We start from the raw sequence: 15,817 nt of genomic DNA on the forward strand, positions 1-15,817 counted from the left end.
GACTCGAGCCTTTTGACTCGAGAAGACTTGCTACTTCCCATGAAAACTGGGGGAAAACATTTTCACACCACCGCGCCGCTCTGTTTATCTGCATCTGTCAAAAAAATGTTCGCCACCTGTATGCAGAGAGCGCTGCCTGCACGACATCCAATCACTGCAGTCCATTTGACCGTATCAACGAGACAGCTCGTTCATGGTTACAGAAATCGGGATTTTTGAACCCGGATTCAGACTCCGATGGAAATCCTCGCCAACATTATGTCAACGTCCGTTTTAAAGTAGTGTAAGGAGCTGAGTTAAAGTTATTAGTTAATCAGTTATGCAGATGTTGCATGTGTTCACGTTATGCTCTGTTACCAGCTGTAGTTACGCGAGACAACCCGAGTTTTGGGGGGCCGTGTATGCGGAAGTGTTCGTTCGGCGTGGTGACGGCCAACAGTGACCGAAGTTGAGTTGTTTTATATAAATAAAGCCAGTCATCGCCTCCTTATTTACGCTGCAGCATTGGGGTGAGCGTTACAGTACTATAACACAGTCACAGTCGATCCACCATTACCCTTCCCTTCGTAGTCTAGGTCTGTGAGGCAGCGCACCATCACCCAGGGTTCCCCGTCCCCACTATAATAAAAGGACTCGAAATGACTCGAAACTAAAATGGTACGACTTGTGACTCGACTTGAGACTTGTTGGCTTTGACTTGTGACTCGACTTGGGACTTGTTGGCTTTGACTTGTGACTCGACTTGGGACTTGCTTCGTCTTTGACTCGACTTGACTCGGGACTCGAGGGCAATGACTTGAGACTTGCTTGTGACTTGCCTAACAGTGACTTGTTCCCACCTCTGGTAAATGGTGCTGCAGTGCATTTGTGATGCATCCTCCCATCGGCAGAATCTGTCTATCTGAATTCAGAGTGCTCGGGGAGGGGGGGACATGGAGGTCATTCACGTTACGAGATGAGTCCTGGCTCAGACGCTGTGACATTCCAAAGGGGTAGAGTTCAAGGCTTTCTTCACCCCAAGCTGTTGAATCTATGGGCCTGGTATTATCCTGTTGAAAAAGGAAACGGCCGTCACCTAACTGTTGTAACAAAGTTAAAAGCACATGTCAACACTTTCATAAGCAACATAACATGGTTTATATCAATCTTATAACTTAAAAGTTGGACTCTTAGCTTCATTTACTAAACTCTGTACGAACTGACCTGGCAATAACCGTTTCAAATATTTCTGATTGCTGGGATTACAGCGGGCATTTAGCATGATCCAATAATTGTGAATATAATGTACAGTATATGTTACGTGTTGTCATGGCGCAAGTTTCCATGGGCGGGCTGCCCCCTGCTGTACAGAATGGTGTACGGCAGGCTAGAGAAAATATCATCGGGTGTGATCAACTTTATTTTTCTCTGACCTTTTCTCTTTTTCAACGTTGTCGAATCAGGCTTCGTGTTCAGCACTAAGAACCGCCCACATAGACCACCGCAACCAATCGCTTTTCAGTACAGCGAGAAACTGGGCGGGGCCAGCGCCAGAGATTCTTAGGTGTTGTCATCGTGTTTCTTAGTTTGGTGTGCGTTACACTGGGCGTGCGGGCGGAATTTAAGACGTTCACAATGCGACCTTAACGGCAATTATTTTTATGTGTAACGAATTTCTCCAGTAGAATAGAGAAGAGAGAGATAGAGAGTTAAGTATTTCCAGAAACCAAACAATCCTATATATTGTACACGAAGGCTAGTTTAGAAGCTACTAGCTAACAACTACCTTTAGCTATGGAGGAGAAGAAGGAGGAGGGAGAAGCGGAGATCCAAGAGCACGGCCCCGAACACTGGTTCTCCAAATGGGAAAGGCAGTGTTTGGCAGAGGCCGAACGGACTGATCCAAACGAAGAGGAGACGGAACAAAGCCAGCAGAAATTGTGGCACCTCTTTCAGAATTCAGCCACCGCGGTCGCACAGCTCTACAAAGGTCTGTACCAAATGCACCGAAGTTCGAGCAAAGCAAAGCTAGCTAACGCTAACGCTAATGACGGCTAATCTCGCTAGCGGGGAGAGACACAAAGGACACTGGCGAGGCTATCGGTTAGCTATTTGCCGCTGTTGCCACGGCACAAACTGCGGTGCCCCCTTCACTTGGTGTGTCGCTTGACACTTTGAACGTGTGATCTTTTGAATTTTCTAAATGTGCGTTTTCGCGCCCCCCCCCTCCCCCGTGTTCCGTTGCCTGCGGTGGCAGCAGCAGCAGCAGCTGTTGGCCCCCTCTGCAAGCTAACGCTAGCAGCCGCTAACAGCCGGTCACTGTGTGTGTGTGTCAGTGTGGGACACCGGGGCTCAATCTGACTCGCGGTGTGCCCGAGCTGTCAAGAGTGGCTTCCGGGGCCACGGACACGCCGATCGGCACCCGAGCCGAGTGGCTCAGCGGAGGCTGCTTCTACGGCGTTCAAATGATCGGATAGACTCGTCCTCGTCGAGTCACAAATAGCTCACATCAACATGTTTTTTTTTTGTCCACCCGTTAACAGTTAACCCAGCTCGTCAAAATGGCGATAAAACAGGGAGGCGTTGGGCCGACGGGGAAAACCACTGGTTTGTTGTTGGTCCGTCGCAGAGACGGCTTATTGTCGCAGTGGTGTCTGGTGGATTTAATCACACGACGTCCCGGAGACATTCGTATCCCCGACACACGTACCGTGTGTGCTTTCGCTGACTACTGCATTGTTAACATCCAGAACAAAATGGCGTTATGATTAAAGTAAACAGTGTGTTGGTTCAGTCCACCCTGCCTCGCTGCGTGTTGACACCGATTCTTGTAAATAACTCGGGTTCCCTTTCAGCTTCTGCTATTGGCACACACACACACACACACTGAAACGGGAAATACACGCGAGCCTCCATTTGAAACCTCTTACGTCACACAAATGGTCACAGCCCGAATGAGTGCTTCACGTGGCTTTGTTGACCAACTGCCAGACCGGGGCCCCTCGAGGGCCTGTCAAGTGCAGACGAGTGTGTCCCTGAATCGCCCCTTTAGTCTGTGAGTCCTGCTTCACAAACGTCTGCTCATCTGAGCCAAATGTAATGTGCCATTTGTAGAGGAGACCGTATGGACGGGCTCCCACACACAGAGGGTGAAAGGGGTTTGTAGTACAAGAAGCTTAGAAGCAGTGTAAATACACCAACATTGCAAAAGCCTAACTTCTTTTTTTTTAAACGTTGTTTCCAGATCGAGTGTGTCAGCAGCAGGGCCTCTCCCTCTGGGTGCCCTTCCAGAACGCCGCCACAGCCGTCACCAACCTTTACAAAGGCAAGTCTACTTACCCACCCTGGGGGTTTTCCGCGTCTGCTTTTAAAGTTTGATTTCCCGCGTACTAAAGACGCTTGTCCTTGTGTCTGTGGTCAGAGAGCACGGAGGCCCGCCAACGGAGCTATGACCTGGGCATCCACCTGGGCCACCAGCGCAGGAACAAGGACGTGATTGCGTGGGTCAAGAAACGCAGGAGAACAATCAGGCGCGAGGACCTCATCAGCTTCCTGTGCGGCAAAGTTCCACCTCCACGGACGGCCCGCGCCCCGCCAAGAGTTTCCATGGTGTCCGCAAGCCGACCATCGCCCCCGGAGACGGGCAGCTCTGTGGAGACGGACCTGCAGCCCTTCAGGGAGGCCATAGCACTACATGGTACGTGGAAATGCCGTGTCTGGCAGGGAGCTTTTGCGTTGTAAGGATGAAAAGATCATTTAAATTTAAGATCTTGATGGATTGTTTTTTTTTTTTTCACCCTAGGCCTTAGCGGTGCCATGGCAAGCATTTCTGTGCGTTCCGGTCCTCCCGGTTCCCCGACTCACCCGGCCCAGTCCCTCAGTCGCCGGAGGAATGGTCTCCATGACGTGGACCTCAACACCTTCATCGCAGAGGAGATGGCGCTCCATTTGGATTCCACAGCCAATCGTAAACGAGGCCCTGCCCCCTGTAGTGATGTCATCACAGACTCACCTACCCATAAACGTAACAGGATGCTCTGAACTCTTCCCGAGACCACTAATCCCTCCTCTGTCCTCTCCTTGGTGGCCGACTGGACAGCTGATGAGGACTGATGCCTTGGCCAACCATTTGAAATCTTTCTCCTTTTTATTTTAGTTGCAATGCTACAAATAAAGAAACTTAACTTTTATCAATCCGCACATTTATCCCCTTCTTCTCCTTTCTTTACCTCGTCTGTTGTCTCTCACATCCTCTCAATAGTAGTGTTCAGTTTGTATTTTCCTTTGGAAAAGTATTGTTTCCTGTTTGGTTGCCCCCCCCCCCCCCCCCCCCCAGTAGATTCGATGTAGAAGGGAGCACACGTCGCGTCCTTGATCCTTAAATCGCAGAATGTTGCATTTGAACATGGTTTATTTGGCCGGGCCCCTTTTTTTTTCTTTTCTTTTTTGTTTTTGTTCTTCACATCCAGCGTGAACCAGGCTGGTTCCTGCTGTTTGCATTTCTCCTCCCCTCATTCCTACAAGCAAACTTCCTCCTCCGTCTCCTCTGTGGGTTGCTGGCCGAGCCGGAAAGGACCGAAACCCGGGCTCCTCTGCAGGCGGAACCACCTCCTCGCCGCGCCGCTCCACTCAGACTGCCTGTCAGCGCGTGCATCCCATTCTGCTGCTGCTCCTCCTGTAGTTTTGCGTATATCAGACAGCAGAACTGCCACCTAGGGTGTTGTACTTGTCTTTGCCTTTGAGAAAGCTGCTACAGTGTCTCTGGTTGTTGTGCAACAGTGAGTGTGGACGTGTATGTGTGTGTGTGTGTGCTTGCGGATGCGCCGTTCAGGTAAATCTAACAATCACTTGGCTGAATTATTCTCCGTTAAACCTAAATACATACTTCGTTTTTTTTTTTATATATATATACCCCGCCCCTTTTGTTGCTCTCTGCAGCTTAAACCAGGGTTTTATCACAACGCAAGTCATCCCAATTTTTACAGGTAACTGTGACAAGCAAGGTGTATTTTAAACAAAGCTTTGCTGAAGAACCCATAACCTGCATTTTGTTTCAACCCTTTTTATCATTGTTTTTTTTTTTTTCCCCCGCTTTGACAAATAATCCAAAAATACATTTCGCAGTACAAGTTGTTCAACGCTTGTATTTTACCTACTTTGTTTACATTTAGGCCATTTGATAAGAACAGGTCGGTGCGTTTCGTCCCTTCTGCTTAAGGGAGCAACAACTCTTTGACCCTGGCGATTTCAGCTTTAAGCTCTACATCTAAAGAGGGCGTTTGCCTGTGAGCTAGTTGGGGCCTGGCGGCCGTGTGGGTTTTTAACTCGCCGTGCCGGCGGCGGTTCGGCAAAGCTTTGGACGCTTGTTTCGGCTCCTTTTCACAAACCGCTTTGTGATACAATCTTGTGTAATGTGTGTAAATAACATGTAGGTGCTGTTATATGTGGTACATATTGTAAAAAGAAGTGCAAATCCATTGGGATGTCCATGTACAATAACAATTCAGACATTAAAAAAAAAAAAAAAATACAAGAGTTTGTCTAAGTTTTCTTTGAGTTTTCCCACCAGATGTGTGTTTTGTTTTTTTAATGTTTATTACTCATTTGACTCTGGCAGAGTGTCATTCAGTGCAGGATCAAAAGTATTATATCTCCGACCCAGTCCGAAAAAGAAGGGGTCATTTCTATTTATCGCATTGCTTCTTCGTCTTGCATGTCTCGACTCTTCATCTCCTCGTTGTCCGTTTCTCTCCTTTTAAAAGAACTCGATACTCGTCGTTCAGTCACCAGAATAACGGAGGCTCTACTGAAGGGGGACCCGGTGGTTGTTTGTCTCGGTTTGTTACTGTAGAGGCGGTACAGTGGTTTGTGAGGGCAGGTTGTCAAACAAACTTCAGACTGGCATTGAGACCGTCGTGCAGTTGAGCGAGGTGAACACAAGGGGGCGACACAGACCGCTTAGTTGAGTAAAATCAACAGAGGAGGACATGTAATAGGAGCGTATTTAAATATTGAACATTTGATCACTGCGGCGGCATTAAAACGTAAACATTTTATGGCAAATTCGGAGACCGTAATGAAAATAGAGCAATGTGCACTGGATACAGGTTACTAAAACACAAACTCCATAATGACAATTATTAAAATGACAGAATGACAGGTGTCCTGCGAGGTCACTCAAAGCATTAGTGTACAGTTCTACTCCCCCCTGATAATAAACAGTAATGATCTGCTCTGGCCTCTCTTAACACCAAAATAATGAGGAATTTGGACGGACGTGGAAACCGGAATGAGTACGACGCCCTCTGAGAAGGTTGTGCGTTCCGTCCCGTTTGTGTGTCTGTTGGTGAGAAGGACATTTTTACTTAACAGGGGTTAGCAAAAGCATCCTAACCGCAACGGGCCTTCAACAGCACTGCTCCTCTTTTCCCACGCCTGTCTGTCCCAACGGACCCAAACCGTTCCACCCACACTGATGTTGTGAGTCTTTTCGAACACGCACCAAACTTCATCCATGCGGCATCCAACTCTGGCCCTCACTAAGCCATCTCCCATAGGTCTAAGCGGTGTTTGCTGAAAGAGGCAAAGCATGAAGAACTCACACTCAACACAACCTCAACGTTGTAATGGAAGGCAAACTAAGCCACGGACGTCCCCAGTGGACACGAGTGCCCGGCGGACTGGAAATGTGGCGCGTGGACTGCACATTGGAATAAAACATAAATCCAGAGGGCCAATAAATAATGTGACCCTGTCCCACAGACTTTTCTCTTTAGCCAAAATAAATATCATTGTACTTCCCTGACCCTTTCTTTCAATAAACCTATTTTTATCAAAGAAGCCCCGAACCCAAAGACATCCACAGAGGAGGAGACGTCCGCCTATGACTTCCACGGTGAAACCTGGCCGCCCTTTGGGGGCCGACGACTGGGGCCCCGTCCGCCGAAATGGCACCATTTGAACTCCGGATTCTTCTAGTCCGCCACTGCAGAGGAGGACGAACATCTGCACGGCCTGTCCGACACCCCCAGGGGGGATGATACGTGCCGTGTCCTTTGTTTCCCGGCGCATCGCAAGGCTCTAATGGCTTCTATTGGATTTCACCGAGGAAGAGGAGCAGAGCTGACCGCAAGCTGCTTCACACTTCAAAAGAAGCACAGTGCACGTGTGTGTGTGTGTGTGTGTGTGTGTGTGTGTGTGCATGCAAGAGAGAGAGAGAGAGAGAGAGAGAGAGATGTCGAGAAGCAACAAGTGTCTGAATGTTCCAGAAAACCCCTCGAAGATGGCCATCTGGGCTGCGCTGGTATCAGCTCATAGACACACACACACACACACACACACACACACATGTAGGTGTCTCCGAGGATGCCGGCTCCTATGAACGACAGAGTGTGTGGGCTTGACCACGAGGGAGTCTTCAATGGCAGACAGCTGGCGATCAATGATGCACTAGTTACCCCTCGTGCGCATTGCGCACGCCTCACAAACAATGGGCATGTTAATTGCTGCGCCAGCTCGCGCTAATTGATGGAGGACAGCATGCTCACACACACACACACACACACACACACTCACAAAGGCACGAGCACATTAGTACGTGCACTTAAACAGAAGCCAATCAGGCAGACTGGCAATGTGTCCACAGAGAGATGGAGCAGCCGGAGAGCAGGGGTGGTGATTGGGAGATGGAGAGGTGGTGGAGGAGACGTGGGGAGGAGGCGGATGAGGAGGAGGAGGAGGAGGAAGAGAGGTTAAACGCTCCCCAGGCGGCTGCCAGTCGGGGTTCTTGGTTTTTGTGCACGTATAAGTGAGTGACGCATTGAGAGATCGTCTCTGGTCTTTTGGGGGGCTGCTGTGTTTTTGTGAAAGTTCCTACTCTTGAAAAGTAAAACCTCAAATTCCCTTCCTCTCAAACATAAACACACACACACACACACACACACACACACACACACACACACACACACACACAGCAGATCTTCAGAGCTCCCTGTGCAACAGCATGTCCCCGTCTTCCACAAATGCCATAAAAAAAGAGAAAGAAACACGAGCTGATCACCATAGCAACACGTTATATATCTTCCAGCAATATTTATCCAACCCAGAGAGGAGGGGATGGTGGGGGTGGATGAAGAGGGGAGGTAGAGGTGTGGGTGATGATGTTTGTGTGTGTGTGTTAGGGAGGGTCGTGATGCAACTCCCTCTAAAATGCAGACGGTCACAATAGAAGCGGGCTTCGCGGTTCAGGCGGGCGGCCACGTGGCGGCGGCATCGCTTCACCGCCAGCACGCTCTCCGTCGCGCGTGTGCGTGCGTGCGTGCGCGTGTCTCGCACAGCTTACGGGTCTCGGGGTTTTTCACTGCGACCAAACACCTCACCGGCTTATTCCACTCCCTTCCATTGGAAGGTGTGCCGAGGAGTGAAATTGGCTCTTCGTGGTTGGAGCGTCACGTCGGTGGCGCGCGATCGACTGAACGACAACAAAAGGGAGGAAGACCCTTCCGGAGTGTCTCGTCCAAAGCAACACCTGCCCCGCGGGATTCTGGGCACGCAATTAAAGGACGGAGAATTGAAGAAGAGAAAAGAAGATGGATGTTGGGGCAGGAAGAGAGCAGGGATGATTGCAAGCCCCCCCCCCCCTCCTCCCCAAGCATGAGGATTAGATGTTGCGCTGCTGGCAGGAGATGGGTTTGGGCTTGATTCTGAATGCGTGTGTGTGTGTGTGGGGGGGGGGGGGGGGGGGGGTATTTTTTGGGCTCAGGAAGCAGGTTAAGCAAGGGGGGGAGAGAGAAGAGAAGGAAAGGAGGGAGACGGGAGTGAGGAGGATGAGAGGAGAGAGCGGGATGAAAGGATGTAGGTGAGTCCAGGAGGAGAGGAGGCCTAAATCCGCCTTGAGCTCCAGGGGGGGGGGGGGGGGTAGCGAAAAAAGACATGGGGAGACTAATGATGTGAGAAAAAAAGGGGGGAAATGTAGAAAGACAGATGAAAACATGAAGAGACCGACAATGTGTGTGTGTGTGTGTGTGTGTGAGCGAGACACCTATGGGCAGGGAGGCGGTTAAAAAAAAAGAAGTCTCCTTGCTCACAGGTTTATACAGAAAAACCCAACAGAACCTGACAAGAGTCCGATAGGATCAGCTCCTCGATGTGTTCACTCACTCATGCACACCTACACACTTTCCCTCACACACACACACAGACACACCTACACACTTTCCCTCACACACACACACACACACACACACTCACTTTCCCACTGGCCCTCTCTCCAGAATTGTTTTCCGATATTCTATGCTTAAAGTGATATTTCGTTTGGGGTACATTTCACATGTTTCAGCAGGCTTTACCTGGTGGGACCTTTTTGGGTAATTAGCCTTCGACACAGCTCGACCCGTGCGCCTCCTCTGCGCCTGCGTCCCCCCCCCCCCCCCCCCCCCGGGTCTCCCTTCACCATAAACCAGGGAGGCCGCCGGCAAAGACATCAAACGTTATCATCCCTGCAGTGCTTCTCTTTAGAGGTCAAGGACATACGAGTGTGTAGAGGAGGCCAGTGTTGTTAGTGAGTGCTTGTCTTCAGTACTTAAAAAACATCTATTGATTTTAGTCATTCAGGACAAATAGAGTCATCAGAGTGGATTAATAGTTTAATCCATTAAACAATCACTGAGACTTGTTTTTTTATGGTCCGGTGCATGAGCTTGCAGACGTGACAGCATGAGACTCAGGACGAGGAGGCAGATGGTCGACCTACCTGTGCTCACCAGGTGGAGCGAACGCGACGATCTTCGCTGCCTTCAGGAGGTTTACTCCAGAACCCGCTGGACGTTTCATTTGGGAGGTAGTTCTGGACGATTTGTGACAGGTCCAAGTCCGTTTCCTCGGTGGAGGTCATTTGGAAAGCTTGTTAATGGAAAGGGCATGATTTTCATTTCCCCCCAGAAGGAGACATCTACTGGGAACTGCTCGAGCCACTACAATTATATTCTTCAACGAGAAGAGCACTAGGCTCTTAATGAGCATAATATACTGCACATACTTTATTATGTCTGGCATTTAAAATGACACACTGCACTGAACCGTGAACTGAGGAAGGGAGGGAGTAACTTTCCTGCCAATCGAGGGATTACTTAAAATATCTACCCACCAGGGGTGAGGGAAGTATTCAGATATCACATTTATGTAAAAGTAGAAATACTTGAGTGTGAACTATTGCATTTATATTTTGATTTGAGTAAAAATACATTAGTATTGCCATCAAAATATACTGCTATTGATGCAGAGCGGCCTATTTCCCATTTAGAATTAGTGATGTGTCAATATGCATCTTGCTTTAATGGTGCAGCGGCAAAAGTAGATCTACTCTCAAACCCAGTACTTCTCTCCCCTTTGGCAATAACACGTATAATGAGATCACTTTAGATACACTGCCACCTACTGGCCCAGACTATACCTGCAGGATGCTAAAAAAACTTTAGCAAACGTTAATCAACGAGTCTGTTCTTCGTAGAGTGGAAACATGACTACGGTTTTTAAAAAATCAGTTACGGTCAAACAGCGTTAGTTGCTAATACGTAGCCCAAAGTTCCATTACATTAACGTTAGCTAACTTAGCTCAGATACACAGAAGCTAATGGATAGCGGGCTAGCATTACCTGGGACAGGCAGAAGTCAGGTGAAACAGCAACAGTTTCATCAAAAATGTAATATCCAGGATATGATTGTCAGAAGAATTTTGGACTTCAAACTATCTGGGAGAATTTGGGCTTTACTCTGATCGATTCAAAGTAAGCCACAGTTTAGGGAGTCACCGCAAGAGGGCGCCATTTGCACATTTCATATAATAGTATGTTTTTACATAAGATAAAGTTAAAGATACAGATAAAAGTAATATAGCTTATAAGGAAAAGTTTTTTTTTTGAAGAAATAAATATATTCCACTTAAATAGAGGAATTAGAATACTATTGATTGTAATGAACTAAAACAAGTGTTATATAAAATTCTAATGAAACTACGTTATATCATCTAACTGAGTGATCGTTGTGTGAAGGGTCAGCCTCACTCGGCTTTCTGACCTGCGGGTCGCCCGTCCGCTCCCTTGATGTCTCACAGTCTATGTTTTGTTCTGGGTAGAGGATTTTCGGGGTAAGCGATGGAGGAGGCTAAGGACAAATCCAGGGTGAGGGTGGATGTTGATCTCAGCGAGCAGTTCGTTGAGCTCTCGGGTTGCGATCTGTACTCGGCGCTGCCAAGCCGTGTCACGGCGCTCCCGCAGTGCCGCCTCGCCACTGTCCTTGGTGAGGCCCGGGACCTTCGGAGTCAGCGGAAAGGGGGGCCATTGGCGCAGGTTCGGGGGAAGAGGACACAACCTTGTTCGAGCTGGGCCCGGGGGGGGGGGGCTTCATCCAGGCGCTGAGCTACGTACGCGATGGAGGCCTGAAGGTCAGGCCCGGCGTCGTCCACAGAGCCACAGTTGGTTTCTGTCGGCTCTGTGATTGGTTTGAGGGAGGATGATGATGACGAATAGCGAGCTGACTGCTCATGTGAGCGGCCATTGATGTATGAGCCCCCCCCCCGGGGTCGGAGTCTCTGTCGGTTTCCCTCTCGCTCCTACCTTTGAGGAGAGGCCCGATTGCCACGGAGACTCTATAGAATAAATTGAGCAGGATGAATGACGTGGGATATTAGTGATGACAAGTCTGCTTGTCTCTCGGTGAGATTACACCTGTGGTAAGTGGAAGGGCCCGAGGAGGATGAGATTCATGCTGACGTCCTGTTGTGCTTAAAGGGGGAGCGCTGAATCTTTCAAACCGATCACAACACTGACATGCTCTTATGTATATTGAATGATTTATTTTGCGCTGTGGCGAGACCCGGGATGCCAATGCAAGAGAAGAGATCCACATGTGTAAATGCACGGTGGAATTTAGCCAAAGCTAAAAGGAGGCTTTGGCAGCTTGTGGTATTGTTACTTAAGTTGGAGCCTTAGCTGATGTTTTATTCTAGAGCTGAAATGGAGACGTTTTCAGGATGTTGTTCCCCCATCTCTATGTGTATTTCTGGTGGAAAAGCAACTACGTACCACTGACTCTTTCAAAAATATTTGCATACCATGTGGTTATCCCAATCAATCTGTGATCTGCAGTCAGTCTGTAAAACACAACAGATTCAGTTACTCATCATCCATTTCTAGGCAGAGGAGGTGTGAGCTTGTGAAGCACTCAGAGCTGTGTTTATTCTTACAATACATCTGTGCGCGGCTGGACCGGCAGCCGCTGCTGTCACATTGTCGTGTCTGTTATGGAAAAGGTACAATATTATGCCGAACGTCCAGTCAGAGCGCAGCATTTGTCGGCTCAAACCGAGGTCTGACGGCTCTCCAGCCTCCTCCATAGACTCCCATTGCCATTGATTCTTCTTAATCTGCAGGCTTGTTGTGTGGATTTGGAGATTATAGTCATTCAAAATGAGACTCCTACCGTTTGATGGAGTGGCGACAGGGGGCGGGGCTTACTCCACTTTGCATACCAGGAGCATACTAGGAGTGCTCACGTAAGGGTTCTGCTCTCCGGTTCTTCAAGTGCATTTGAGACCATCCAACCCCTCACACTCAGAGACCGGCTGGAGGGGGTGTTGGTGAATCCGTCCTTCAGGGAGGCCGCACCTCGTCGAGGTGGAAAACCGTTGTTGCCGGGGCGGTGGTGAGCCGCCCTGGGACCCCAGTGGGGCACTGGTTTTCGGCTCCCCTTTCTGCTGATGTTGTACACAGCAGGCCTCAAGTACAGCTCTGTATCCAGATGATCCTGCAGCGTTCTGAAGGAGGCCTGCAGATGCCCATCAGGGAAGGGGGGGGGGGCGAGGAAAAGAAAAGAAAACTTTTTTTTCCCCCTTTTGACGTCTGCTGCGAGATGTTTAATTCTTTATCAGGTGGTGGTGGCAAATAGACTCTTGTATGCTGCGGTCCGCTGGAGAGGAGGCCTGACAGACAAGGACACAGGGGGCCGGATGAGCCGGTGAAAAGGGCTGGCTCAGTGCTTGGCAGGAGTCTGGACCCACTGGGGGGGGGTTGTGGTGGAAAACATGCATGTGGGATAAGGTGCCCTCCACAGCAGCCCGGCACGCCGGAGGAAGCGGCGGCTGTGGATGGCTCTACGCCACCCGGACCGCCCCCTTCACCCCCCCTCTCCCCCCCACCCACTTGATCTATTTACTTATTCATATGACTTTCTTCAAGTCAACCACTCTATATTGATATGGAAATTCAGGTTGTTTGAGCTACTGGACATTGAAATATTCCTCAAGGGCAGCAATAATCTGTCTCGGGCCTTCAGCCTGTGATGAAGAACACCCCCCCCCCGCCCTCGACTATTATTACCCGGACGCACTGGGATCCGTACGTTCGAATCTGTTCCGACCGCGGCGCGGTGGACCGACAGCTTGTCCCCACACAGATAACGGAGACGCCCGGAGAATTCGATAATCCTTCGTAAATGTGTTTTGCGGATTCCGAAAATGGCTTAACCCCCCCCACCCCCCCTCTTTCTTTCCCCGAGGTGTCCTGTCTGAGAGTGAGGGGCGCCCGGGTCAGTGCTGTCAGCCTCTGAGGGCGAAAGCTGTGTTCACTCATCCGACATCAAGTCAACCCCCCTAAACCCAGGAGCCCCCCCCTCCCCGGGCCTTCTGAGGGAAGCTGGAGATAGTAACCGGGCGGATTACGGGACAAAGTGCTCCTGGGTCCTGACGTGCAGAAGACCCCACCTGAGAGAGCGGGACACGCAGACTTTATGGTGGTCTTGTCTCTTTGTGGTCAATTTAGGGGTCATTTTGCCTTCATGTGTAGTTTTTTTTGTAGTTTTCTACCTTTATGAAGTCATTCTGAGCATCTTTGCATCTTTTTGAAGTAATTTTTTGTCCCTTAGTTTAAGATTAGATTAGATTGAACTTTATTGTCATTGCACACAGTACAGAGACAACGGAATGCAGTTTACCATCTAAGTAGTATACAGATTGTGGTATATATAAAAAGAAGAATATGTACAATATAAAATATACATGGAGCAGTATGTATTAATAAATATAAGATGTATACAGTATTATACAGAATTATTTTGCCAGATTTATTATTTGTTGTGAGTCTCTTGTGTGTCTGCAGTCATTTTTCCCCTTTTTCTGGTCAGCGCGTGTGTTTCTACTGACGTTTTGCCTTGTAGGCCCATTCAGTGATCCATGGATAGGGAGAAGTAATCGAGTCTGCTCTGACACGGATGTAAAATTAATTTTATAACCCAGAAATGAGGTTTTCTGAATTATTTAACTCCCAGCTGTCTACACAGCTAGGCCAGTCCTAGTGGATTAGTAAACAATAAAATACAAATTCTGTTTATATTAAGTCCTTACGTGTATCGAAAGGTAATTTTTGAAAATCATCATCTTTGCTATGAAGCTTCCAGATCAGCTGTAGAAGTCTGAACTGGGTCTCCGTGTGCTGTTGGTGGTCCACCTCTTGAAACAAAAGGCTTCTGTGCGGCGCTGCTGTTTGAATTATGGATTCATAATGCACGGGTGAGGGTCGCGCGGTGTAGTTTAGTTATCATCTCCTTATTTTTAGCCCGTACTTTAAAACCCGTCCGCGTCTCTCAAAGTCGGACCTCGGCGCAGGAGGACAGATGCTCCTCGACTCTCACGCCCCATAAAAGTAATGTAATTTGCAAGTGGCTTCATCATTCAGCAAGTGCTTGACTGTAAACTGAGACGTTATTTTTAATTTACGTGTACGTGACCTATCTACAGTTCATGCCTTGAAATAAGTGCTGGAATCGGCGTGATTTGATGCTTGAATAAATGCGTGACGTATGGACTCATGACAGTCCATTCTAATTAATACGAGTAATGAGCTGACTCACGGTTGACACATACAAATCCGACTTGAGATCATTAACAAAAACGCAGAGTAAGTGATGCATTGATTTAATACCCTGTTGGGTCAAATGAGCCCTAAGACTACTTCACTGGGGCTCAAGTTCAGTTGAAGGACCTCATTTTTCTTAAATAAGTCCTTTTTAAACGGTTAATGGACTGATTGACACAAACATGTACATCAATTACATCTGTTCTATCAGTTCCTCCTCATCTCGTTCATCTTCTACAACACACTCACATTTAAAGAGGATTTCTGCCATGTCTAAAGATGTGAATGCTCATGAAATAAGGCAGGTCAGTAAGTTTAAAAAAAAGGACAAAACCTTTTGTCTTTTTTAAATGTTTTGATACATTCTTATTGATGAGGAGGAACTAATAGAACATTCTTATTGAATGTATCAAGACGCAGAAGCCTATAGTGTCCAAGAGCCTTCAGATTGCTTATTTCTGACAATGTCCTGCTTTCAAGAGGATGGCACCAAAGCATTTATTTCTTAATATCGTTTGTTTCTAATAGTTTTATCTCAAGGAATCATAGAAATGAAAAATGATAAGTAATGGGGCAGGCTGCCGGGGGGGGGGGGGGGGGGCGCCCTGTGTCGCCAAATGCCTGATTCCCCCCAGAACTGAGCAGAACTGAGCTCTTCCAAACGACACGACTCGTAGGACTGAATAAAGAAAGAGACCAAATATCTGTGGAGAAAACTGCAGTTGAATTTGTTGAGGTTTTTATTTTTTTTAATATTTCATGAATTAAAAAAAATAAACTTCCCTCGTGCAGAACACCCTGACGACGCCTGCGTGTTTTCCCAGTGACGTCACGGTGTTCCTCTCACGTGTGCGTCGTGACTGTCGTCCTCAATGAAAGCCTGAACTTCAGGCCAGTCTGCATGTGTGTGTATGTGTGTGTGTGTGTGTGTG

General features: G+C 48.3%; 1 protein-coding gene across 1 annotated transcript; it reads left to right on the plus strand.

The window, feature by feature from the left end:
- The first annotated feature begins 1,539 nt into the window (after positions 1–1,539).
- Positions 1,540–4,169, plus strand: hapstr1b (HUWE1 associated protein modifying stress responses b). The gene is made up of 4 exons (XM_037472713.2): positions 1,540–1,969; positions 3,224–3,304; positions 3,401–3,676; positions 3,782–4,169. The coding sequence occupies exons 1-4, from the start codon at positions 1,774–1,776 to the stop codon at positions 4,018–4,020; spliced, it is 792 nt and encodes a 263-aa protein (XP_037328610.1). The 5' UTR covers positions 1,540–1,773; the 3' UTR covers positions 4,021–4,169.
- Positions 4,170–15,817: the final 11,648 nt, after the last annotated feature.

This window comes from Pungitius pungitius, chromosome 9, assembly GCF_949316345.1.
Source record: "Pungitius pungitius chromosome 9, fPunPun2.1, whole genome shotgun sequence".
Classification (NCBI taxonomy): Eukaryota; Metazoa; Chordata; class Actinopteri; order Perciformes; family Gasterosteidae; genus Pungitius; species Pungitius pungitius.

Coding starts and splice junctions, on each gene's coding strand:
- hapstr1b (XM_037472713.2), top strand. CDS start 1,774: ATGGAGGAGAAGAAGGAGGAGGGAGAAGCGGAGATCCAAGAGCACGGC. Junction 1,970..3,223: donor GGTCGCACAGCTCTACAAAG/GTCTGTACCAAA, acceptor CGTTGTTTCCAG/ATCGAGTGTGTCAGCAGCAG. Junction 3,305..3,400: donor CGTCACCAACCTTTACAAAG/GCAAGTCTACTT, acceptor GTCTGTGGTCAG/AGAGCACGGAGGCCCGCCAA.